At 47.6% G+C, this 26,014-nt stretch overlaps 1 protein-coding gene across 2 annotated transcripts in view; it reads right to left on the bottom strand.

Annotated features, from left to right (window-relative positions):
* The window catches only part of LOC111853998 (uncharacterized), an 82,416-nt gene that overhangs the window by 35,139 nt on the left and 21,263 nt on the right, over positions 1-26,014 (bottom strand). The window contains exons 2-12 of one of the 2 annotated variants that reach the window (XM_072714732.1): positions 21,757-21,904; positions 21,482-21,640; positions 20,792-20,984; positions 20,052-20,186; positions 19,873-19,953; positions 9,478-10,155; positions 6,565-6,609; positions 5,823-5,942; positions 1,015-1,053; positions 738-791; positions 583-636 (exon numbers count right to left, since the gene is read on the bottom strand). In XM_072714732.1, coding sequence (XP_072570833.1) covers positions 583-636; positions 738-791; positions 1,015-1,053; positions 5,823-5,942; positions 6,565-6,609; positions 9,478-10,155; positions 19,873-19,953; positions 20,052-20,186; positions 20,792-20,984; positions 21,482-21,640; positions 21,757-21,904 — 1,706 coding nt within the window. Of the gene's footprint in view, positions 1-582; positions 637-737; positions 792-1,014; positions 1,054-5,822; positions 5,943-6,564; positions 6,610-9,477; positions 10,156-14,478; positions 14,607-19,872; positions 19,954-20,051; positions 20,187-20,791; positions 20,985-21,481; positions 21,641-21,756; positions 21,905-26,014 lie in introns of those variants that run through there. The other variant, XM_072714733.1, reaches the window with a different exon arrangement.

Below are 26,014 nucleotides of genomic sequence, written 5' to 3'. Positions count from 1 at the left end.
TTCTGTCACCTTAAATGGCAATAAAAAGCTGCCAGGCATCGCAGCGGCAGGACGGTGGAGCGGGAGGTGCAGGAATGGGGGGGGGGGGGGCAAAGTGAATATGTGAAGTATCCCTGAGTAGCACCATGTGCACAGGTGTTGATGACCACCAATGACGAGCAGCAACTGACAGGCAACCTGCTAAATCGAGCAGCGTATCGCTCATGAGTGTCTATAGGTTGTTGGTTCGAATCCCAGGCCATGTTGGACCCTTGACCGAGGCCCTTAAGCCAGGGGCTACAGAGACACTGTCTGCCCCTGGTCTCTGATCCTCATATGTCCGTTGCTTTGGAATGATAAATAAAATGTTAATATATGCTATGGATGAGGAGCTGTTATTTCACTGTCTCCCAGTAAGCCTCCCAGTAAGACTCTCCAGCAATGAGGCTGTCTGGCCCTGCCTGGTCCTCATCCACCCCAACAGCATTCGGCCGAGTTGGCCTTGGGGTTCTGCTCTGACCACAAGGCTGGGATACTTGCATACTTCATAGTTATCCCTGTCCCGAGTGGGGGAAACTTAATCCCCTGTATTGTGTCAGTTACCATGTCTCCTTGGCGTCCAGGAACCCCTTGCTGCCCTGGGTCCCCAGGGTGTCCCTGTGTAGAGGCAAAGATGGCAGTCAATGTGATGGCTCATCTTCAATACTTTGTTATAAGTCTGGTATCAATAAGTAATGTGCAATCTGTGTGTATCTCACCGGCCGGCCAGGTCTTCCCATCTCCCCTTCTGGTCCAGGAGGCCCCTGCACCCTCTGAAAGCTCATAAAGAGGAAGCTGTTATCAGAGGCTGCCTGAGACCACTCCCTTCCCACCCACATCCAATCATAATGGGACACGCCCACTTACAGTCACAAGCACCACACCCAGTACCATTGACAATAATTGCTGATCCCGACCGGCCACACCCACTGCCAGTTAGTCATTAGTCATGCCTACTTCCAGGCAAAGGCAGCCTTGGAAAGGATGTTTACTTACAGGCCAGCCGGCTTGGAGTAACTGGAAGAAGGAGCTTTGCTAGGGGAAGAAGAACACATATGGCATGAGTTAAAATGGGACTGGAGCAAAGATGGATGCCAATTCTGAAAGCAGCGGCCACATCAAGGGAACGATTCTGCTGAATATCCATGGCGTTTATTGGGTCGTTACTCTAACGGCTTCCTTGGATTGCCCAGGCGTGGTGTCCTGTCAGGTAGAGAGATCAGCAACACAGCCGTTTATCGGTCTCGTCCCTCTTCAGCCCAGATGCAGACGCCATGGAATATTAAAGACATGTACTGTACCAGTATTACTCAGCGTTGTGCTGCACTGACAGCATACAGCACTGAGCTTTAAGCTCCGTATGTGAACACAGATTCCAGGTGACGAGAGGAACAGCATGGCTTGTGGACGGGATTATCTTGTGCTGTTTATGTGACATGAAGTGCCTATGAACCTCACACACCATTAGTTCTGAAGCTGTACTGCTTCCATTTTACCCATGCATTACCTTAACTGCTAATATAAATACCAGTGATGGGAACAAGTCATTCCTTGGGGAGTCCGAGTCAAGTCTTGAGTCAAAACCTTGCCGTATGAGTCAAGTCTCAAGTCTTTTGCCCTCAAGTCCAAATGGAGTCCAAGTCCTTCCATCATTTTTGTCGTCAAGTAAAAAGTCATAAAATTTGTGACTCGAGTCCAAGTTGACTTGTAAGTTATGTAACTTGAGTCCCTACCTATGTCAGTTTTTTTTCCTTTAGTGGTTAAAACTAAAAACCGCCACAGTACATCGTAGGATACGTTCTTTGTAGGCAGAGATAGATTGAAAAGAGACTGTCCACTTATGGATATCCTCTCACATATTTTACGTCCTTGGATTTGCAGAGAGTGATGCATGTTTCCAACTACCTCAGGAGACCTTGCATTCAGGCAATTGAAAAATAATACAGCAGAGAATTCATATACACTGAAATTATAAAATTACAATGATGGTATCCAGAGGGGGACTATAACCTCAAATCTTCGAGTCATAGGGTCCAAGTCGGGTCCAAGTCTTGAGTCGAGTCACAAGTAATCAAATTTGTAACTTGAGTCCAAGTCGAGTCATGAGTCACTGACTCGAATCTCTACCGCTGACAAATATTGTAACACAGGGGCAACCCTACCTTTTCAGGGGCCTTAGGCAAGGCTTTAGTTGGAGGGCCCCCAACAATGAAAATCAATGATCATTTCACTTCCTCAGCAATGGAGGTAATGCAGGGGCCCTGGGCAGCTGCCTACTCTGCCTTTCGATAGAGCCACACCTGTTGTAACCATTTTTCCAAACAAATTCACCAGCATGTGAAAAATATGCAACCAGGAAGTGCAAACTCTACACCATGGCTGCTGAATTCATACCTGCTATGGCGAATTTGAACTGGCTCATTGCTCATTGCTCAATGACATAAATGGCGTGTATGGGAGATTTTACAATTAACGATAGATTCTGTACCATCAGATACAGGCTTCTTGCTCATCAGAAGGGTGTCCAGTGCTCCAGTGTGGTGGTGAAACTAAGGGGTTTATGTTTCAGTTTGTATCAGTGCAGCTTCTATAAAAACAGTGTTAAACTAAACAAAACACTGAGGGGGAAATCTGCAAAATTATTTGGAGACACAAATTAAATCCCCCCTGTGGAGTAATTTACATCTGAAGCTGTTTATTATGCTTAATCCATCACTGTCTTTAACAGTTTTCTTTTCATTTAATTATGCAATGCACTGTGATAAAAAATAATTGTTTCAATGTTGTCCTATGTACATTGTGTCCATTGTCACCATAAAGACCACGCATTTGAAATGTCTTGACTATAATTGCCAATTGTGTCATAACAGATTTTTTTGTCTTACATTCAGAGAGATAAACAAAACAATATGCATGTTAAATGGTACGTGTTAAAGCAGTATCCATAAATCTAATTTATTAACAGAATTGTTTTTAAACACATTTCATTGTGATTGTTTAAGTCATGTTTAGGAAGCATATCTTTATTACAAAAAGTCCTTAACTGGCAATGATGTTTTTAAAAACAAGATAGTAAATAGGATTATTTTACAACAATATGCACAGAAAGTGATTAATGAAGTCTTTCACTGATGAAACCATTGTACAACTCGGTAAACGCTGAGTGGTATAATATGTAATGTTAGCACGGAGAATATGCTTTTAAAGCAAGACCATTATCAGTGGTATTTCAGTCCATCGTTTTAGCAAAAACCTTTACATCCAAATACAAAGACCATAATTCCATGCGTGAGATATGCATCACTTCCTTACCCTGAGATGAGATTTACTGATGGAGAAGGTTTACGCCACAGGTGAGGTCTGCACCTAGACCCATCTCCAAATTGAAAAGTGCCATTTTGAGGTGCCAAGAGTTCCTTTTTGATCACTGACAATCACCAACTTAGCAAACCGCAACCCGAATTTCATTTCAGCAAATATAAACAAAATGTACAGTACTATGCCTGGGTTAGGCACCTGCCCTGATAGGGAGTTGGGAGGGAGCAAAAATGTGAACTGTCTGCGGGTCGCATTGGACCGGGTTGGGAAGCACTGCTCTACAGACCCAGGGGCTGGAGAGCCCAAGGATCTGAGCTGAGCTTATGAACCTAATTTCCATGACTGCTGCAAGGAACACATCCGTGTGTGTAAAAGGGCTATGGTTATTAGCTTTGGTTAAGAGAGTTCCCTCAGTATGATTTACTTGCAGAATAGGGCACCGTTCACATGTGCAAAGACGAAGTCACACCCAGAGAAGGGGGTCCTTATGGAAGACACCACTGCATCTCACAGCTACGGTTCTGAGGAATGCCTTCGCTTTCCCAAAAGCTTCAGAGATAAAGCGAGTGAGGGGGCTCATTCATAAATCTGTAACCACTACAGTGAGTGAGACAGCCTGTCTGCATTGCTAGGGAGGCAGGGGACTGGGTGTTTACTACCGTAATCGACTGTGACCGACTGTAATCACCCACGCCGTTAACCAGGCCCCAGCCGGGAAAATGGTCCAGGGCCTCCCGTGGAGGAGTCCTGTCTGGGATTAATGCGAGAAAACATCACACGTTTTTTGGAACGCTTTGTTCTCAGGCCCAAAACAAAAACAAATCAACTAAATGTCCCTGCAAGACGAGCGCGGTTGAGGCTAAGTTACAATTAAAGCTAAAACATTCAGAGAAGCATGACTACAGACACTCCCTTCTGTGATGGGGGGGCGCTCAGACACTTCTACCCATCTCCATCCAGCCTTCTGTCACTGCGTTCTGCCCTGGCCCCCCCCTTTGCCAGTTTCTGCAGTGCCGGGTCAGATTTGCTGTCCCCCTTTCATCACTGTGAGTAACCTGCTCCCTCTACAGACAAACCTAAAAGAGAAAGTGCCACTGATAGACGGTAAAGGTGAGTCAAAAGACTATCGAGGTCTCCTGTTCTAGTGGGTACTGGGGCAGCCCTGGTACTGGCTGCAGAAGAGCAACTGTTCTTCACAAAACATCGTTTGTCTGGAGTAGATGAGAGCGCCACAGCCTGGTGGGTCGTCACCAGGGCGCCACGCCTCACTGCCGCTCGCCGTCTTTGTCCAATCAGAGTCTGACCAAAAACGTGGTCTGGAAAGTTCTGGGCCCAACGGTGAACAGCTCCGCTGTGCGAATGTGAAAAGGAGCGCATGCTGTAAGGTGGTGTAATAAGCGGATTTCAGCGGAAGTGGTTTTAGAAAAAAAATGTACTTCTATTGTTTGAAAGACATTAACATAATACAAACCTAGCTGCTAATGCTTCACCTATTCACATGTGATTCTAATATTTTTTTTTAAGGTGGAGGGCATAAAAGGGGCCACGATTCATACCGAGGGGCCATTAGCCAATGATATGTTTTGATTCAGTGAGTGACAATGGACGGAGCTCTCCAGCGGCCAATCGTCTTTCAGCTGGGGCCAATGCCCCTGTGGCCCCGCCCCTGCATATGCTCCTGCCCCGTGTGTGTGGAGTTCACATGTTCTCCCCCTTTGCCCGCTCCGCGGCCCGATCACCCAAAACCGCGGCGCTGCCTCTCGGTTTTCTGCTTTCCTCCCTTAGACCAAAAACATACAATTATGTGAATTGATGTCTATAAATTGGCCATGGAGTGTGAGTGACTGGCATCCTGTGGAGTCCCCTGACCAGTGCATTGTGGGATACGCTTCAGACACACTGTGACCTTGCACTGGGTGAGCGGTTTTAGAAAATTGTAGAAGAAACCTCTAGAATAAAAACAGTCTACTGATCCTGTCAAGAATTGTTTACACACCAAGCATTGACTAGACTCAGCTGAATTTGCATGGTAGTGTTTTGGTTATTATGCTTATAACAGTGGACCCCCCCTATTGAACGGTACCAAGAACAGCAAGCGTACCCTGGGAAAGGTTACCCACTACATGAGGCAGGTCTGGGCTTGGCGTCTTTAAATCGGTGAGTGCCTGGTGGCTAGGCTATCGCACAACAAAGCCGGGCTATCGCACAACCAAGCCGGGCTCAACCCAAATTGAGGAGCCATCTTTGCAAGCTACCCCAGTGCTTTTGATGTAGCACATTTTTAGGTTTATAATAGAATAATATAGATTTGCCATAAGATTTCTTGATTGAGCATGACAGTTAGAAATTCAAATTCAAATTAAATCACTTTATTCACCCCCAAGGGGCAATTAAAAAGGCACATGGATTACAACCACCATTCACACACACAAATAATCACAGAATAGAAGGACATACGCACATAAAAGGCATTAATGCAAACTCACCCTGAAGGCAGCCCAGTCGTCCACTCCGTTCCTCCACAGGTAGAGGTGCGGCAGTCCCGCTGGGCCGGGAAGCCCCGGCTGGCCCCTGCGACCCTCGTGCCCCTCCGGGCCCCGGTCCCCCTGTAAATGAGAGGGTTGGAGGAATGTCACTCTCACAGACAGGTTTCCGGCACCTGCGCTGGTAGGTCATCGCCGGTGGTGACAGCATCTGTAGACCCTACAGGAAGCCACCTGCACGGATGGATACAAGGGGATCTGCCCCCCCCATGCTTTGAGGAACGCTCATGGATGCCTCATATCCTCTCCCTGTCATCTCTCCGCATCAAAGTCTGCGGTTGGCTGAGCGCCTGCAGGCCGGTGTGTGAATATCTCTCTCTTACAGGTGTGTGAATATCTCTCTCTTACAGGTGTGTGAAGGCGCCGGATGAAGCCCAAGGCCTATCGGGCGACACGCCACAGCTGGCTCGCAGCACAAACATGACGCAACCAATTAGCTGCACTGAGAATGGGTTCAAAATGTAAACGAGCACTGCGGTAATGAGACTGTGTATTTCTGCTTCAACTGTCTATAGCACCTGAATTTAATGTCCAGCAATGTTCTTGAGAATAAAAACAGAGGCAAGTCAACAGAGGGTATTGAAGACCAGCCCAAATCCAGAAAAATGCAAATCACAGGCAATTACGTCCTCATTTGTACGACCCTGCACAACTGATGATCGAATCAGAATAAAACGTGCCTCACCTTGTCACCTTTGAATCCCAGAAATCCTCTTTCTCCAGGACAGCCCTGGGGAGGAGAAGGAAAACAAGCCAGGGGTGGGATCACACGATGGGGTCAAGTGGCGAGGGGGGGGGGGGGGGCGGGGAAAGGCCAGCGGAAGCCTGCGTCTAACGGACAGCTAATGAATTTCGATCTGATTAAGTGCCAAGCTTCTTAAATCACCTGCAGACTGAACAAAGGCTGGCTTGTGCGTGTGGACATGTGCTTAACTATTCCTGGAGGCGTGAAAGGATTTCTTTTTGCCTTGTTTAAGCAGCGATAAATTTATTAAAGGTTAAAGGATGAAATCGCAAGCTGTTTAATTCACTTTGGATGATTACATCCATTAATTGAACACACTAAAAGCACCATAGATGCAAAGTAAACAAACTACTAAATTATGGGAAAAAAACCCAGAAAGGTTTATTTAGTACTTGCAGGACTGGTCTAACCCTGTTCAGCAAAATTCCATTAAGCTAGTTGTCGTTTGTCATCTTCCTTCCCACTCTGACAGGGGAGCCCCCTGGTGGCCACTGAGCCCTAAACAGTTGCTTGATTCACTTGTGCCTTGGGCCAGTCCTGAGTACTTGGGTGGCAGTATCGGCTTGATGGCCTGTCCCAGGTTCAGCAGCCAAGGGTGTGTAGCACCTGGTTCCATGTAAAAAGCAGCCACAGCAAAGCAGGAAGCGGAAGCGGCAGGAGAGTGTCTCCCACGAACATCACATTAGCTAACTGCTAAAGGTTTAGCAACTTCTCCAGCTCTGAACACAAGGAATGACTGGGCGACCCAAATCATTCAGCGCCGCTTTCGTCTGCCTGGGACCTTATAAATCTTCCGGGACTCCAAACCTCCTAAGCCTTTAATTTAGCAAGCAGCATAAATCGTTTTATGCGGCCTGGTCAGATGAAACTGTGGTGCTTGCAACGGAATGGCAAACCCGGAATCCTCTTGACCATAATTCCACCGCCGATGAAATAAATCACGCTCCGACCCAAAAGCGGGCAGCGCAGATTGAATGCACTTGTGTTTCCACATAAAAACTGAGCCAACGACTCATGCAGCATGTCTGTAATATTGAAATATCCAGAACAAAAATATCTTTTATATATCAAAAAATGAACTCATGAGTTGAACAAAGAGAGTTCAGTTCCACTCCTAATACTGAAGTCATGCTCAGAGACACAGTCACACTGAGAAGAGGCAATGTAGCCCGCTTCTGACAACAGCCTGACTGAAATAGGCCTCAATAGAGCCTTGGATCAATATTATGAAAAGGCAGTTTTATCATAAATTAAAACTTTTGTTTAAAATTTTTTTACAGTAATTTCTCACACAGCAGGTGAGAATGATTACAGTTCACTATAGTGTTACCTCCAAACCTACTAACTGGAGAGGCAAGCCTATTAAATTTGACTGTAGCTCTTAAATTCAGTAACAACATTTGTAAATATGCTGTTATTCAGCTTTACCATCATCTTTTTTGTGAGAACTTGTGTGACCTGTTATAGCCAGAAATCCTTTAAGAATTACATTCTGGGGAAACAGGTAATTAACAGGATGATTAGCACCGAATCATTCTCACCTCCTGTGTTGATTTTGCAGCACTGGCATAAAAGTATGTTGGTTGGTTTTTCTTTTACCGTTCGATGATGGTAAAAGGAATACAAGCAAAACACTGATTTTTTTTCTTTTTTGTTTTTAGTTGCATGGTCTGCCAGCTTTAAATCACTGCAGATATGCGTGGGTCTTAGCGGGCAGGCTGCAGGCCGACTCGTGTTTGCAGTGAAAACAGTCGCTCCTGGCTGCACTGGTGTTAGTGTTTCCTCTTGCACCAGTATGGGCCGCTGACAGGCCCGGCATTAAATCATGGCAAAATATTCACCCGCTGAGAGAAATTAAATTCCTCAAATACCCCGTCCATCAAGAAACTTGAGGTGGTAGAAAGGAGTGTGTGTGTGTGTGTGTGTGTATGTGTGTGGGGGGGGGGGGGGTGTATGCTCCGCTTTTCCTCCCTTACAGCCAGTGGCCTATATACCTATTATACTTCAAACACGGCAGGATTAATCACTTCAAGGGTACGGTGAGGCGGGATCTATTTTTAGGGAAACAGACGGCCTTTGGTCCAGCTTCTGGCCTGGGAGCTCCCAGACTGCGAGGAGGGGATTGAATCTCTGCTGAACTTCTGAAGCAATGAGCCTGAGTGAAACTTCAACGCTCCCAGTGAATACCTCTCTACATTTGCAACCTGAAGGTTGTTGGTTTCAGTCCCAACATGAGCTCTGCTGCAGTACTGTTACTAAAGGTACTCAACCCCAATTACCCCAGGGAAATTCCCCATGGTATCTGCTAGGCAACTAAACATTAATATCAGAGGTAGAGAATTCATGTCCAGAAAGTATAAATCCAGACCAAGATTTTGTTCCAACCAACCAGTTCAGTAATCCGTGACTGTTATTATTTATTCAACTGGTTGGTTGTAACAAAATCTTGGTCTGTACTTGTACTTTCTGAAGCTAAACTTTCCACCCTGATTAATATGCAGCATCAGCTACACGAAATAGATTTGTAGTCACATCTTTGTGAACTGCATGACTATAAACCTTCAGTCTTTGAAGAGATCCTGTTAAAATGACATAATGCTCTCTGCCAAAGCCAGTGGTATGTTATACTCATGCTTTGGGCTTTCAAAGGCATATAAAGCCAACCAACCAAGAGTGAGTGTGAAAGTATTTTGAGTTGCCCAGTCTTGTATCCAAGCGCACACAAGAAGTGAAATCAGCAGTCAATGGCTAAAGATTAAATCTATCTACCTGAAGAAAGTGTGAATAAGTCATTATTATGTGTCCATGGTACAGCATGCACCGTGTACTGGGAACAGAGAAGGGGATACTCACTCGCCTTCCCTGGGGTCCGGCCGGCCCCGGAGGTCCCCTAAGGTACCGGAACGTCCTTCCATCAGGGCCCTGGACCAAACCTCTGTCACTGGTAGGGGCCGTTCCTGTACCTGGTGTTCTGCTGTCTGTTCTGGTTCGTTCCACCTGACCATGCTGAATGGACTTGCTAGGGATTCTGGGTCCCAGCTCTGTAACCGTGGTTATTGGGGCAGAACCAGGCTTTGCGGTAGGTGAAACCGGTGTTGAAAGCAGAAGATCCACTCCTTCCAGTGGGTCAGAATCATGGTGCCTATGGAAATGGGGACTCTCCTTGCCCCCAGAGACACCCCCTAAGGGTTTCTTTGAGGGGCGGGAGGAGGGAGCGTCAAGGTCGATGATGTCATCTGAGGGCTTTCCTGGAAACGTGTCTTGGGTCCTCCCCCCTCCGCCCCCCTTTCTCTTGTCTGTGGTGACGTTCTCATCTAAGTCTTTGGATGCAGGGTCGGGCTTCGAACCCACACCCTGCGTGTGCTTCTGAGTGTGAGTGGCACCAGGCCTGTGCTGAAGGCTGGGATCAGCCAGGTCAGTGTCCTCTTCCACCAGGAACACATCCCCATGTCCCACAGAACCAGGCCGGCCGGGACCCAGGTGAGTCAGGCCGTCTCCACGCGGACTCCCACCTTGGTGAAATACAGAGTCCTGCTCAGACAGAGGAAGGAGAGAACGAAGGCCATAGAGTCAGTGCTCACCAGAGACCAACCACATGCTCAGACAAGATTTCGCTACAGACATTTTTATGTATCCTTGCTAACTGAATTCTGGGATTAAACATTAGCAACATGAAGTGTGATCAAGTTAATGCTCTATAAATAAACAACATAAAACCTATTTCTGTCTAAACCTGGCATGTCTTCAGGTCCATGGAGCCCCATGACCATTACACTGGTTGTGCTAGAAACTTTTCTATTTCTGTAGTCCTCCAAAAGTTAAACTTTAATGAATTCACCCCAAGACAAATAATATGGAAGGATACATCATTAGTTTAAGGATTTTTCTAGGGAAACAACCTTTAAACAGCTGAAAACCTGCTAGCTACCCACCTGGCCCTACATTATTAACTTGTTACTAAATAGAAGCTAATAGATGCCTGATCATAATCGATAATTTAACTTAATTTCAGTACCATGCAAAATCCCTAATGTATATAAAAACAGCAACAATAAAGTGTGTAAATTGCGATTCATTCACACATGAGCAGTTGCTAAGTAACAAAGCATGGTGCCAGAATAATGATGGGTATAACGTGTAATAGCAGGGAGCAGTAAAATGCGAGGTGAGGCATGTGGAAACTGGCCTTTATGTGAGGAAAGGGTGAAAACGGGCTATTTAGCTAATACGTCTAACCCAAGGCGATGGTAGCGGGCCTTGCTGGATTGATGGATAGAAATGAAGCACCCAAGGGGGACAGATCTAAGTCTAGCTCTTGGCTTTTATTGAGTAAAAACTAAAAACAACACATAACTACCTTCAGGTGATGGCGGTGAGGGGGTGGGGGCTGTTGGGGGCACAGGTGGGAACATACTCCACAGCCATAAAGGAATAGCCTTTAGTGTCATTGTATTTGTTTTCAGGGTCATAACACCTGATTGAACGGACCCCTCCACGTCCTTCTGGTTGGGAATTTTCCAATTTGGATACACTTGTGTAATTACCCATAAAGACCCATATGCACAGCAGGAGCATGCTGCACTTCACAAGTTGTCCACTGGGTGGTGGAGTGCAGCACTAGGTCAATGGCATCCTGCATGACCCACAATGTATGGTCAACCTCAACCAGTCTGGGCTGGGAATGCTGCAGCGAAAGTGCTTTCCGAGACATGTTTACATCTTTGCGTTTTTTTTTATGGGGCTGGGGAGGTTAAAAAAATGACCACTGTTTGACAGCACTGCACGAGAGTCATGGCGCGTTACCCAGCTCACACTCCACTTTGCCGTTATTGTTGGTAGCAACCGACATCGTCTCTCATATGGCTGGTAACGTTTATGCTGTTTTTTAACTGACATCAAGAGGCACAGTGACTTCATCCATTTGGTATGAAAATCACATGTTTCATGAGGTGTCAAACCGCGTCTCTCAGGTCACCGCTACGCAATCTGTCTGAGCGGTGACAGGTGCTGGCAGTGGGGGGACGCAGCAGGAGGTTTTTGGTCAGGCGCTGCAGAAGTTGTGATGGGGGTGGTGCCTCCATAGACCATAACCCCGCCTTTTCTGTTCCCATGGGTACCACATGACACCTGGCTGAAGATGGTGGGCCAGGGACCAGCCAAAAAAAAAAACAAATTAATGATTGGTCATCATTATCATTGTAGGGGGATAGACATCCTAACAGGGTTATTGTCATGATCCTTTTAGGCCTAGAAAAACCTCCAGAAGCCAGTCATCACGATCATTGTAGGTGTAGAAAATCATTACAGGTTGGTCATCGGGCTCATTGTAGATGCAGAAGTAGGTTTTACGTAAAGGAGACACCAAGGGGAAAAAGAGGCCAAGGGATCAAAAACAAAGGAAGGAAAGCATTCCTCCAACCAGTGAGATGGAAAGGTAACTAAGGTCATTTTCAGAAATTTTGGGCCTGTACCTTGGTGCAGATCAAAGGCAAAGAACAGGCCAACCAGGACTTGATGAGACCTGGACCTGATTGAATGATGCTGTAAGGCTTGGGCTGAGAAATGCCAGTAAGGTGAGTTAACCCGTTCAGGCAGGAGGAACACAGGTGTGTGGGAGACCCCTTTTTCAGCCGTCTGTCACAATAATCCTGACAGATTGCCCCTGGAGGTGGAGCTGGTTTCAGATTAGCATCAAGGAAAGAGTGGAAACACCCATGAGTCAGTGAGGAACATCAACCCAATCAGAAAGCATTGGAGTACGCTGTCACAGCCCGAAAGCCCCAGGAGACAGACTCCAGGGGGTGGGGCTCCTGTCCACATAGAGCTTACTTCTTGTGGTAGCGATGCCTGTAAGATATGGGCTATGATCCAGGCAGGGATGCATGTGATGTTGTCCGGCACAACACTGCCACGATGTCTCCAGCGGCAAGGTTTACAGCTTGGCCCACAGAACAAAAGGATGACGTGATAGAGGAAATAGTCAGAAAGAAGAAGGTTGGGAAGAGGGAGTGGGCAGGATGGAAAGGGCAGGTCCAGAGCTGGAAGGGGGAGGGGGCAAAATGGGAGACAGCTGGGCGTGGAAAGGTATAGTTCCAAGGTGATGCTAACACAAAGCAGATGGTCGGTTCTGATTAGTAGCTAGAGGATCCAGGCCTATGTGACTTAACAGAGGAGACAGGGAGTGAACTTGCTGGTTTGAGTTCCATCTTCCGTGGAATAGTCACATCTCTGTTGGGCCCTTGACAGGACAATTTGCTAGGATCTTAAGACATCCAGGGCTCAGTCCCAGTTCTCAAACCGAGAGCATGGTTGCTAAAACATCCCAACCAAATTAATCATTCGGGGCTCATTTGGATTCATTCAGAGCTTTAGCCTCATGACTCATCCTCCTCTGGCTCTTCAGCAAGACACTTAACCCCCCAAAATGCTCTAGAGCACCACATAAATGGCTGACCCTGTGCTTAGACCCCAGGCTTCACTCTGACTTGCCTATGCGTGTGTGTGTGTCTCAAAGGAGAGCATGATGGGATACGCAAAAGGAAGCATTCCAGTTGAAGATGAACTGATGCTTTATTTGCATTTACAGTAGGTCAACATCAGAAAGATAAGAATCTGTACTGCTCTGTAAAACTGTCTATCCAGGAAATCTCCACACTGTGTACCTCAAGCAGGATGCTCTAATCATCAATCACAGGGCAACATCTGCATTAACATTTCGTGATGAGTAACCGGGGTTTCCCAAGACATCCATCAATCGTTCAAGTTCTCGACTGTGCTGTGGTTCTGTATGGCTTCCAAAATCAACAGACTTAAGGGCTAGATGCCGATGATACCGATGAAGTCACTTCACTCCTGGATCACGTGTCCCTTGTTGTCAAAACTTCTTCTGTCACTCATGTTAAGGATTCCATGACCTGAAACTTTTAGCTGGCAGACCAATGCATTAGCAGTTATGCTACATGCAGCAGAAATACAGTCAAGCACGACCCAAAACACTGGACTCAAGTTCTGCAAGAGCAATGGACCTCATTCCCAAGCTACCAAGCCCTGCTTATGCGACTGGACCGTATCCCACTCGCCCGTGTCCATGTTTGTTTGCAGATGACATTCAAAAGGTACTTGGCAAAAGGAAAACAGCACATTACCTCAACGGTAAACGGCGTAGCGTGCTGTGCCGCTAATTAGCACCTGCCGCTGTTACGGAACGCTGCAAAACAAAAAGGGTTCGCAGATGTCTTACGCCAAGCTTGTGCACAAATGTTTTGGGAGTCGTTGCTGAGACTGGCAAAGTGGAAACGGCACACAGATTGTGCACACTTTCTTACGCTCTACTGCAACACTCTCAAAACAACAAACAGGTAACACCCGGTGGCCGGGCTCTTAGTCTGAGCATGACCTGCAAGTAAACCCAAGCAGGAATTACAGTACGACAAGCATCATGCTGTTTCACAGTTCAAAGCCACAGCTCTAAGTTCCTGTCCGTGCTGAAATGTCGAAAAAGAGTCACAATGTCTAGCAACCATTTTCACAGCAGATTTTTCCCGTTCACTTCCGCTACAAACTGTAAAAGAAAAACCGTAGAAAGGGCTACAAACTCACTTCAAAGCAGACCCCACCAGTCACCCATATTAACACTGACAGTTTTAAGCTGCCAAAAATCAGTGTTTTGCCTTAATCTGGACCAGCACAAATTCCAGTCTGACTTGCTGACCGAAGTTGACAGATCCGTCACTGAAATTCATACAAGGAAATTCACAGAAAAACATTGGCAGGAATTTTTGCGAGTGAAAAAAATGCAATTAGAGAATGCTAATGATCAGAACATAGGGCAAGAGGAACCCAGGATGTCCTTACCTTCGGCTCCTCTAGGTAAAATCCTGGCAGTGCCAGCAGCAGAGGGCAGAGGAACAAGGCGGCACAGCACATGGCTGCAGGAGACCCGGAGCGTGATGTTCCCCTGGACTACCTGCATCCAGAGTGCTCTCTCCGCCCTCCTTCACAACGCACCCAGAAATCCTCCCCATCACTGGCAGGGGCACACCCCCTCAATCTTGTGATCCACCCGCCTCCTCCTGATTTTTTAAAGGGTAGGAGGGGCTCCTAGCACCTCCCACGGAGGATGTGAAGGTGGATGCATTTATGTGATCCAAAGAGCACAGTTTTGTGTTTGTGTGTGTCACGTACCTGTAGCCAATCAAACGGTCAGCATTTGTGAGGCATAATCACATGACCATGATTTCTAAAACACCCCATATCACTGCAGATACTCAAGCACAAGCCTTCCACATGTACACAGATCAGGGATGCCTCTGTGCGTGTGGGGAAGGCCTAGTGTTCAACTTTACAAGGGCCAAGTCTGTATTAAGGGTTAAAACAATCCTGGGGGGTTTCTTTATTAGTGAAATAAAAACAAGCACTATACAATAGGTCCGGTCATGGGTGGCCAGGGACAAAAAAGGAGTAGAGAAGAGGATTAAACGCTCAGGGCTGTGGAACATTCTCAGGAAGGAGAACAACACAACTACTAATTAGAAGCTTTAAGTGAACTGGAAGAAGGTTTTGGGGGGATTGGTTGATGTGTGCACCAATAAGGAGAGACTGCCTGATGCTGAGAGCTGGGGACACACTACAAGACATCTCATAGGACGACACCTCCACCCCAGGCTTACTGAACCAGCTGACTGGGAATGGGACCTGCTCCCCCCAGACAGAGAAAAGGCTCGACCCAAAGAGCCTTAGGAGAACTCGAGCCTCCCTTAACCTTACTAATGGCTTCCATTGCAGGGGATAAAAGATACAGAGTTGCTTCCCATATTTAAAAAATTATGCTGATAGATTTGAGGATCACGTGAGAGTTGGTTTACTAGCCCGAACCTCCCAGCCCTCAATGTCACAGAGCACTTACTATATACTGATTTATTTGTATGTGTATGATTGATCTGATAGTATCCAAAATTACAGCTGTTTGGAGGAGAGTATAATTAAAGGCAGGAGGGATGTGAGGCCCGGGGCGTTGGGGATAGGCACCGACCGGCAGGGCATGGGGGCTGGCGCAATCCAGGGATGACTACTGGGTAGGAAACTCCCCCAGGACCACGACCACGCAGACTCTGAGGCACTCTGGGGAGACACGGTGGACGGGTGGGTGTGTGAGCTGTATCCATGGCGACTCAGGTTGTGGTTTAGCAGGATTTAATGGTGACAACACCATTGATGGTCAACGTTAAATGAACTATTTTTTCAGACTTCACTGTGAATCAAACAAAACCTGCACGGGAAGTGTGTGTACGTTTGGGTCTTAAAGGGCAAGAGTGAAGGATTTACACCCTGGAACCCGTCATAACTGATCAGCTGCTCTCACTCTGGCCCCTTGACTTGGTGGGGGGGGGGGGGGGGGGGGTGCACATGGGTGCTGCCTTAACTTGCTTCCCAAGTTCTACAGTGTATGGGCTGGCATCAGCACCATCCGTCATCTCCACCCCACCTTAGAGCTCCTGCCCCCAGCCCATTATATCCCATTCCGATTTTTATGAGGTTCTTCTCTGCTGGTGAGATCTCCATACAGTAGCTTCACCTGTGTCTATACGTGTGTGTGTGTGCGAGCGGGTTTACCTATCCTTATGGGGACATAATGTTCCCATAACGTGATAAATATCTGTTTTTTTTCCCTTATGGGGACCGGTTTCCTGGTCCCCATAAGGGAAAACTCTGTTTTATAAAAATTGGTGACTGCTATGAAAAAACTAAAAATGCAAAAACTCTTGTATTTTGTTAGGTTACTTATGGTTATGGTTAGGGCAGGGTAGGGGTTAAGGTTGTCATAGTTAGCGTTAGCATTTTTCCCATTGAAATGAATGAGCGGTCCCCATAAGGATATGTATACCCTACATGTGCGCGTGTGTGTGTGTGTGTACAGTATGTGTGCGTACTGTATATATGACTCAGCAGACAGTGGTCACTGGATTCACTTTGTCTTGTTCAGGACTCCAGTCCTCCCCATCCTCTATTCTAACTGCAAGGCCGAGTCAATACAGACCAAGGAGATAAGGGTTTGCAATCTGCCTTGTTATGCACCTAACCAGAGGCTGCACTTTACCATTAACTATTCATTGTGTGTGCTGGAGGCCTTTCAAAACCCTTTAACCTCGTTCACATCTGCATCCCAATGCTCTTCCAGCAAAATCAGGCAAAGCCAGGCAATCCCGGATCAAGATAAAAGCCTGCAGTCCACGTGCAGCATGTTGTGAGTTAAAGGATAGCGGCTGCGCAGCCCTGCACTCTGTCTTTCTGTGCAAATCAGGCAGACATGTAATGTAGCATCAATCTTGGTCTTGGTCATATTTCACTACAGTCTGTGATCACACTGACAACCCCATTGATCTTAACTACAGCTCAGCCTATAGCGGGTTTTTCCCCCCAAGTAGATCGCAGCATCACTCAAAATGCACTCGCAGCAAATGCAGTGAACTGCGCAGGTTCACTTTCCATGTGGGCTCCGCCTCTCAGTCCCCAAAGCTGACTGGGACACTCCCCGGCACACTCCTACAGAAGGGCTGGGGGTCAGCAACAGGCCCTCGGGGGGCAGGAATAACGTTTAGGAAAGTGAGCAACAAGGTTGGTCAGGGTTTGTTTCCCAGGGGCAGCTTCTTACAAGTCTCAGCACTTTCTAGCAATAAATCAACCACTACCCCCCCCCCCCCCACCCCACTCACATGGATCCAGGACTATAATAAAGCTAGTAGATACAAAAATGTAACAAAAACTTACACAACTACAGTAGCTATTAACTCCCCAGGTTATCTTGGCTAATTCAATGAAATTTTTATTTGTATTGTACATTTTTAAACATTACATTGTCTCAAAGCGCTTTGCATTATCCCTGCCCAAAGCCCCAGAGAGCAAGCCAGAGGAGATGGTGGCAAGAAAAAACACCCTAGTAGGAAGAAATCTTGGGAGGAACCAGACTCAAAAGGGGAGTCCATCCTCCAGGGGCCAGCAGAGGAAGTCAAACTAGCAAAGTCCTGATTTATACACTCCGTTGTGTTAGTCCAAAGTGACTATCATGAACGAAGATGCAACAGCTAGGATCCTCCGGAGATTAGAGCCAGTCATCCTTCAGTATGAATACATACAAGCCCTAAAACTTCTCTGGTGATTGTCTTTTTATGATCTGTCCCTCAAACGTCAACAAAAACACCAGCCTGGGGACCACAGAGTGCTCCAGCAGGGATTGGGGACCCAACCCAAAGGAGACTACGGTGACGGAAGATACTGAGGCCCAAGTGGACATTTAACAATGACAGCCCAATGGGTCCCTCCTTCCCGTCAACATCAGACACTCCGGCAAACAACCTGCATCGCCGCCACCACACAGAGAAGAGAGTCACGTCTTGGCTGAGGTTTACATCTTTAACATCTTTTACTCCCTCTTTGCTACTTTCGAGCCTCATCAATCCCAGCCTTGCGTGCTCCTACAGTCAATGCTTTTACCTACATACTCACTGCTAAGCACTGTTTGAAGGCAGTACAAAGAATGGAACAAAGCAATGGAAACAAGTCATGTCATTGACAAAAACAAGCCCCGTGTGAAAACACAAGCAGCCAAACCTGCAATTAGCATCTGAGGGGATTTATAATTTCCAGGGTCACCATATGGTTCTGTAAAAGCTATAGCTAATTATACCATGTAACCCTGAGTCACCGTTTAACTGAGGGACTAATAAAATTGATGATGAGGTCCACACGTAGAGGTAGTGATCTCTGGCCGATTCCCAGCAGTGCTGTGATTCAACGCTTCCTGGAGCCAGATGTGACCCCCCTCATTTGGCCGACTGGATGCAAGCTATTCCAAAACCCAGGTGGTTCATTAACTGCCATTTTCCCCGCTTCGATGGAAAGGCAGACCGAGGAAGTGCTGCATGGGCACTGGAAGGACTGGGAATGTGTAGAGAGATGCGCAATGTGAGGGCCAGGACCAGTCTGGCCCCTTTACGGGGGTAATGTGCCTGTAAATGGCAGCTGTGTTGTTACATGCAGGCACCTTGACACCTCCGGTAATGAAATTAAAATGCGGGCGGCATCTCCTCCGTACCTACTGGTCAAAGCCTTCATGGTTCGGCGGGATGGTGTTTGTAGCTACCTTCAAGCCGTTACGCAATTTGCATGATCGGGAATCGGGGGGCGGGGGGGGGGTTTGGAATCCAGAGTGTTCGATTAGCAGTGAACCCAAAAGTGGGTTAAGATCCATTAGGATCAGGGACCACCCTTCTACAGGGAATAGGGACAATGGCAAGAGTACCTTCATAAAATTCCTTAATGATAAAATATGAAAGAATAACAGCCTCGGCTATGGAAAAAATACCTGATTTATAAGTGATTGGGGTAAAATGATGACAGACTATGGAAAAGCCCACTTCCACCACTCCACTGTAACATGTAAGCAGTCCAGCAGCTGACTTGGTTTTAATATAAGCAGGTGCCAGAGGGCATCCCCTAAGTCTTATGAAAATGCTGCAGCAGCTCTACATGTTTCTTCATTTGAAAAGAATTGGCTTTCTTCAGGTTACAGATAAAAATCCTGGTTAAAAATAAACTGTGTAAGAGATGCCAGGCTTGGAGGGGGCTGCAGATCCAGGGTCACATGGAGTTTAGATTATAGCCTAAGAGACGGTCACAAACATCACTCTTTCTCTGATGTTCTGTGGAGGAACCAGAGGGGGGCGTTTCAACCTGTGATGTGATCAGTGAGAAGTAAAGGCTTGGGATTTTTGATGTCCCCCACCCCCCCGGAAGCGACAGGACTACAAACAGAACTGCTAGCTTTAGAGGAGTTCAGATTCCCAAAAGCTCAAATAAACCCCAGTAAAAAGTCCCTGAGCTAATAGTTTGCTTCATGTAAAATACAACGATACGGAAGCCTTATAAAGTCAGAAGTGGAAAGTTCAGGTCCATAAAGTACAAATCCAGGCCAAGATTTTGTTTCAACCAACCAGTTGAGTACTCTGTGACTGTGACTCTTCATACTCAACTGGTTGGTTAAAACAATATCTTGGTCTGGATTTACTGTATACTTTCTAAACCTGAACTTTCCACCTCTAACCAAGGTACAACCCAAATAACCCTCAAGAGCCTTGAATGGTAGCCTTAGAGACTATGACCATGAAGTGTTACACTAGCTGACCCCCCCTCCCCCAGATGTGCAGAACCCCTGCTAAGAAGGAATAACCACGGCAGAACATCTGCACTCACCATCAGACGAGCTTTCTCATCTGGGACAAGCTCTGGGTTTTTCAGCAAGTGCTCCAGGTCGTTTGAGGAGAGCATCAGATCCTGGGGAGGATACAGCAGCGACAAGGCGGCGTGAAATGCCCGGCGGTACGTGGATGCTTTCATTCCTGGGGCGGGCGGAAGGCTGCAGGTGAACGTACCCGAGCGCTGTGAGACGTTTTCGGAGAGCGTGGCGGTTTGTGGGTGGTGGGCCTGCAGGAGAGCAGACGTAGAGCGCAGTGGCCCGCCGCAGCGTCCGGGTCACCCATCAGGAACATCATCTGCTTCAGGTCGCCCTATGTTGGGGGGTGGGGATGGGGGCGTTCAGGCTGTGAGGCTTTGCTGAAAGTCTCAGGATGGGGAATCAGATGACCACCATTCATTAACTCACCATAATTTCCAATGTTGAGTTTTGTGACCCCCCTCCCCCCAAAACCTGAGAGAAGCCTCAGCTCTCATAAGGGATACCGCCGCCCCCATGAGCTATGCCTCTGCAAATGAATTTTGCATGGATGACAGGAAACACATGCCATCTGTGTTAGACAGTCGTGACGACATGCGGCCAAAGCTCCATATTTATCTGGAAGTGAAACATAGCGGCGGCTTTCTGGTCAACCAATATAAAGCTGCTACTTGACCTTCTGCTTCGCAACTCATATTGAGAAGCTTCTGTAAAGTTAGCGGGTTAATGTCCTCATTCCATCACCCCTAAACAGGACACTGTTGTCCCACACTCTGCTTTGACTTTTGGTCCAACTTTCATCCAAAAACATAGACCGTCTCGTCATGATATTGCAATCATAGGGTCATTGGATGACATATCATGGAGTTTCAGTCTATAGAAACCTGTGTGTGTTATGCATAGGGGTGGGATGGCTTGGGGGGGGGAGGAGGAGTTCACCTCGAACGGCGTCTCAAAGCCCTCGACGATGCCCCCCACCATCAACAGCCCATCGGTGCCAATGTCCAGGCTGCGGTAGGTCCAGTTGACGCTCTCCACCAGTGTGCAGTCCACGTACAGGGCCAGCTGCTGTGTGGACACACTCACCGCCACCCGGTGCCACTGGCCGTCAGACAGCACCCCCACCGGAAACCTGGGAGGGGCACATCAAAACGGTGTAAGGACGTGTGTTTCTATACCAGGGGTCTCCAACTCCAGTCCTGGAGAACCTCAGCCCTGCATGTTTTTGGGTTTCCTCTCATTTAACATACTTCTACTTCTCAGTTGAATCAGGTGTGGTGGAACAGGGAGAGAACTAAGCTGTGCAGCGCTGGGGAATCTACTGGACTGGAGCTGGAGACCCCAGTTATACACACTTAGGTATGGATGGCCTGGGAGTCCAGCCTGGAATAATATGAATAATGTTGGAAATATGTGCAAATAAACAGTATTTAAATAGCAAATCGTACTAAAATACATGCTAGGAATAATATGCATTAAAGTGCAAGCATATTAAAACAAGTTCCAGCAGAGCGTGGTTTTAGTGCTGTCCATGGGAGGCGGGGCTACAGGGAGGTGGGGTCGGGTGGGCGTGGCTTTGGGAGGCGGGACTACAGGGAGGTGTGGCCATTGGGAGGCTGGGCTGCTCACTCATAATGCTGCTGCTGCATGGTGACAAAGGTGAAGGCGTGAGGGCCGAGGCGCAGCTGCAGCAGCACGTGGCCCTGGGGGCTCAGCAAGGTCAGCAAGCTGCGGTCCTCTGCCTGGGGGCTGCGCAGCTGCAGCAGCAGGCTGAACTCATCCGCAAACCTGCGCAGGTGCAAGCGGAAGGTCGTGACCAGTCGTGAGAAAGCACACAGACGACCAACCAGACCATCATGCTGACACGGGCACATGGACCAGTGAGGGTCCAGTGAGGTGTGTACCTGTCTCCAAAGACCTGGCGCAGGGGCAGGTGGAGGGTGGCGTACTGGCCAACTTGCAGAGTGAAGCATCCAGCACCTTCCTTGGAAATGGACACATTTCGGCCGTCCTCCACCAGTCCCACCAGGTGATCTAGCAGGTCCACCGCCTCTGCAAAGGTGGGAAAGATGGAATCAGGAAACACAGGCTGCCACTTCCTGTCCCACCGACAAAGCTTAGTCTCCGGACTATGAGCGCAGAAGGATATCAGCCAGTGCCAGTGAAATGGTTCTGAAAACAACTTAAAAAGCGAAAGACGCAATGCTAAGCAGGTCTCAGGACTGGGACACTCCCCGCCTTTCGGCTGGTATCTGCCTGTGCTTGTGTTCAAACCGCTAAGCATGTAATCCTCAGTCACCTCTCTAAATCACAAAATGGACAGGAACTTAAAACTTGCAATTCCTCGTCTAAAATCAGATCGCGACTTCATAGATCTCTGTTACAAGGGGGGGGGAAATAAGTAAAACTTTCTGTCTTAAAGGGCATTTTCCAGACAATGGTTTCATGTAACGTAGTATTTGCCGAGAAAGCGAAGGAGGATAAGAAGTTGTTCCTTGGCCATCTGGCACAACTGGAAAGGGAAAAGTGGAGTGAAAGGGACAGAGTAACGACAGTCAGGTTTCACCGATGAGCGCAGGCAGAGTGCGGCGATACGCACACAGAAGAACAACCTAACAGCGTGCACTTTGGGATGAACCTTTGCCAATTTACCAGTCCCATAAGCAGATCCAGGTGGATCCAAATGCTCGGTGGGGTCCTCGGCGCCTGATCAGGTGGCATGATGAGGTCAGACTCACTGCACGCTTGTAAAGAGGCCGGCCCCCCATGTGCCCGTGTGGGTCTGGAGCCCGGCCAGGCCGTCGCTCGGCACATTCCGTTAGAGGCAGTGGGTTGATGGTTTACACCCCCTGCTTTTAACACCCCAGGGACTCTTGTTTTGCTTCACATTCCCTTCCTGCAGCTGATGGCACAGGAAGAGGTTATTTCAATCGGGCGAACAGCAAGACCGCCTGGATGCTCAGGGACAAAGGACCAAATCAGAGTGCGAGGGGGCAGGCGTGAAGAGTGCTAGACAGCAAAGCGTGGAGAAGTGAGGACTCAGGGCCACCACTGGGGGGGGGGGGTAATGGTCTTCGCTGGAGGGGGCCTGACGGCCACCCGCTCCATTCAGCAGAATGTACCGAGAGGGCCCAAGATGATTTCATGGGTCCCAGAATTCCTTGCTGCGCCCCTGCACATGACATTCCAGTGATCTACGAGAAAAGGCACCACCCCAGGAGAAAGCCCCGCTTTTAATGGCTTTGGCGTGAGCCGCGGGCCAGCTGTGCGGTGAAGCCCCGCTAGCACGGCCACGCTGGGAGTGTGCAAGTTGGGGTTCGCCTCTAGTTCGGTCCAAAGCGGTGACCACCGATCCCAAAAACAGGCCAGGGAGATCTCCTGGAACACTTGCAGTGTGACTGAGCCAAAGGACCCCCCCCCCCTCACCCCCCCAACCCTGCTGGTGAGGTACTCGCTAATTCACTCCCCATGCCTCTGGCATTTCAGCTCTCAAAAGCCCTTAAAATTGACGCAGATGCAAATAACACAGACTGAAAAATATCTGAGCAGGCAAAAAGGCAAGGTGGGAATCCAGAATTTTCCTCTGCAAACACACTCCGGAGTACTTAAAAATTTACTGGTGGTGAGGATACCCAAACAGACATTAAACACTGAAACACCACAGTCCAGACTTTTAGCGTAAATGTCTAATAAAAGGAATACAATGTAGCCGGTTCCTTGGAAGCCAGGTTAAAAGCCGCAGCAACTGCAGTGTTTTCACTTAATAACAATCAAAGCTATTGCAAAATAACCCACATCACCCACTAGCCTAAAAAACAATCCCACAACGCATCACTTGCTCAAGCTCAAGGGAATATATGGGTGATATTATATCATGATAAAATACTTTAGCCATTAGACACATCCACTACTCTAACAGCTCCAGTCCTAATTCCCTCAAGAGTGTAAAAGTGTAATCAACATCTGGTTCATTGATTCAGATCATTTATATGACTAGAATTCTTTTCTCCAGGAGATGTGGTTCTGTGGGATGAAACATTTGACCAATCGTTTGGGGAAACAGCAGAACATCATTCTGTGGTCCTGATGCTGAGGGAGACTTCGGAACAAACCATGAAGTCTATAGCCAACATGGATCCTCCCTTATCCATGCCTGCAGGGAACAGTGTCTGTGCTTTTGTTCAGTGTCAGTGTCTGTGTGGTTAATGGTTGCTCTGTTACAGGCTGCTATGAGGCTCTACTGGTATGGTGACCACCATGCACAACACTCACAAAAAATATCTGACCGCATGTTTTTGCGACAAGTGCATCAAATGCCTAGAAGCACTATGACACCAGGACCTGCACCATGGCTGTTAAATGCAGGAGAGATTAATTGAAATACAGAATTCTAAGAAGCATTTCCCAATTATTAGCCAACCCCAATTAGCCACTAACCTTTCCTAGAGGTTTTTACAGGTGCGTCGGCTTCAGACATAGAAACCTTGTAGAAGACTTTGTTTATCCTTTGCCTGCAGAAGCAAACTGAGGAGTTACCCTGCGGTGACCTAATCAAACGTGTACCGCTCTTGAAGACGTTCCACAGACTCTTAAATCCGAAACACCTTAGGCAGCTTAAGTTTCCCACTCAGGCTTGAACCCCAAGCCCCTGCTGTGCTTTCGACACGAGATACTACATGAACTAACATGCGGCGAGGTTCGCCGAATGCGGACGGACAAGCCAGCACTGGAGAAGGTGCACGGATCATGCCAGCCGCTCGCGTAGGAATTCCTTTGTTTCAGATTCACTGCTTTGGGCTTCTTTTCCACTGGAAAGCGGATGTGAATGACAGAGACTGTTACTGAGGCCCATCCGAGTTCTCTTCACAGTCCGACAGCTGTCTAGGTGCAGATCACACCACCCAACCTGAGCCCTTATGGGAAGTTTAGATGTTCCACGCTGAGGCTTGAGATCTGACCAACACCCAAGCCATATACAGGGTTAAACAGAGGACCACCACTACACTCTGAAACAAACAAAACCGATGAACTTATTTCCGACTTACTTGGACCTAGGCTTAGGTGATATTAAGGTAATACAGAATACCAAGGTATTTTGAAATCTTGCCTACAAAATTTGCCGACTAGCGGGGAGTGCAGGTATGGTGGTCCCCCATAATAAAATGAACCGAAACTGGGGGGGGGGGGGGGCTATCTCAAGGTAAATTTTGCCCACCACCATCAAAACGTCTGGAAGGTATAACAGTGTGACAAACCAGACACCACCCAAGTCTGCTTGTCCCCACACCTGTGGTGTCAAACTACCTTTTCTTAACAAGATGTTTGACTGCTGTCTTGTCAGTCTATCATTAAATACATTTCCGGGCCATTATGTAAGTAAAAGCGCTATATAAAATTAAGCACAAGGAATCTGCTGCTGTGACTGGTGGTCTGCTGTTGAGCATGTTTGAAGAGAAGCTGTCAGGGATGAAATTATTTTGATCACTTGGTCTTAGAAGTGACTTACATGCATGTATGCAGCTGGTTGTTTCAGTGATATGGGCTGAATCATGTCTGAACTCAAGTGCACAGGAGTTCCAAAGGAACCACCCGACCCAAAAGCATTTCGGATGCAAGCCAACAAGTGTTCCTTAAAAACTGTCAGTGCTGCACTAATGTGGTCATGATGTCACTTGTGGGGAATATGTAAGGAAACTGGGAGACCGGCACCCCCCGGGGGAGGAGTGAGGTAGGACCTGATATCAGGTACCATGTGGCTTGGTCACAGATAACGTCCCCACCCTCCCTCAGCCCTGAGATCAGGGTTAGATCACAATTCTCTGATCAAACCTCCCACCCAACTGAAGAGTGAATAAAACTTCCTTGTGACGTGAGCAATGTCTGATTGTCCAGTGGCTGCCCCCTCGTATCTGGGGGGTAAGGTTTCACACAGTAAATCTTTGCGTTCCAATTCACCCTTACTCACAACCAGACCATTTAGAGATGTGATATAATTTTCTCAAGTGAGCAGTTGATCTCTTCTCTAAAGATTAACCCTAAAGTTCCCGGAACTCTGTCCTTTGCCGCGCCAAAGTTGTCCTTTAGCTGCCAAATAATATAGTTCTTGACGCATCTGGTCCAGACGTTCCTGAGATGTCCTACTACGGCTTTGCAAATAGACTA

The sequence above is a fragment of the Paramormyrops kingsleyae genome, chromosome 7 (genome assembly GCF_048594095.1).
Source record: "Paramormyrops kingsleyae isolate MSU_618 chromosome 7, PKINGS_0.4, whole genome shotgun sequence".
Classification (NCBI taxonomy): domain Eukaryota; kingdom Metazoa; phylum Chordata; class Actinopteri; order Osteoglossiformes; family Mormyridae; genus Paramormyrops; species Paramormyrops kingsleyae.
The sequence above is the reverse complement of the archived record's forward strand: the minus strand, read 5'-3'. Positions and strand labels throughout refer to the sequence as shown.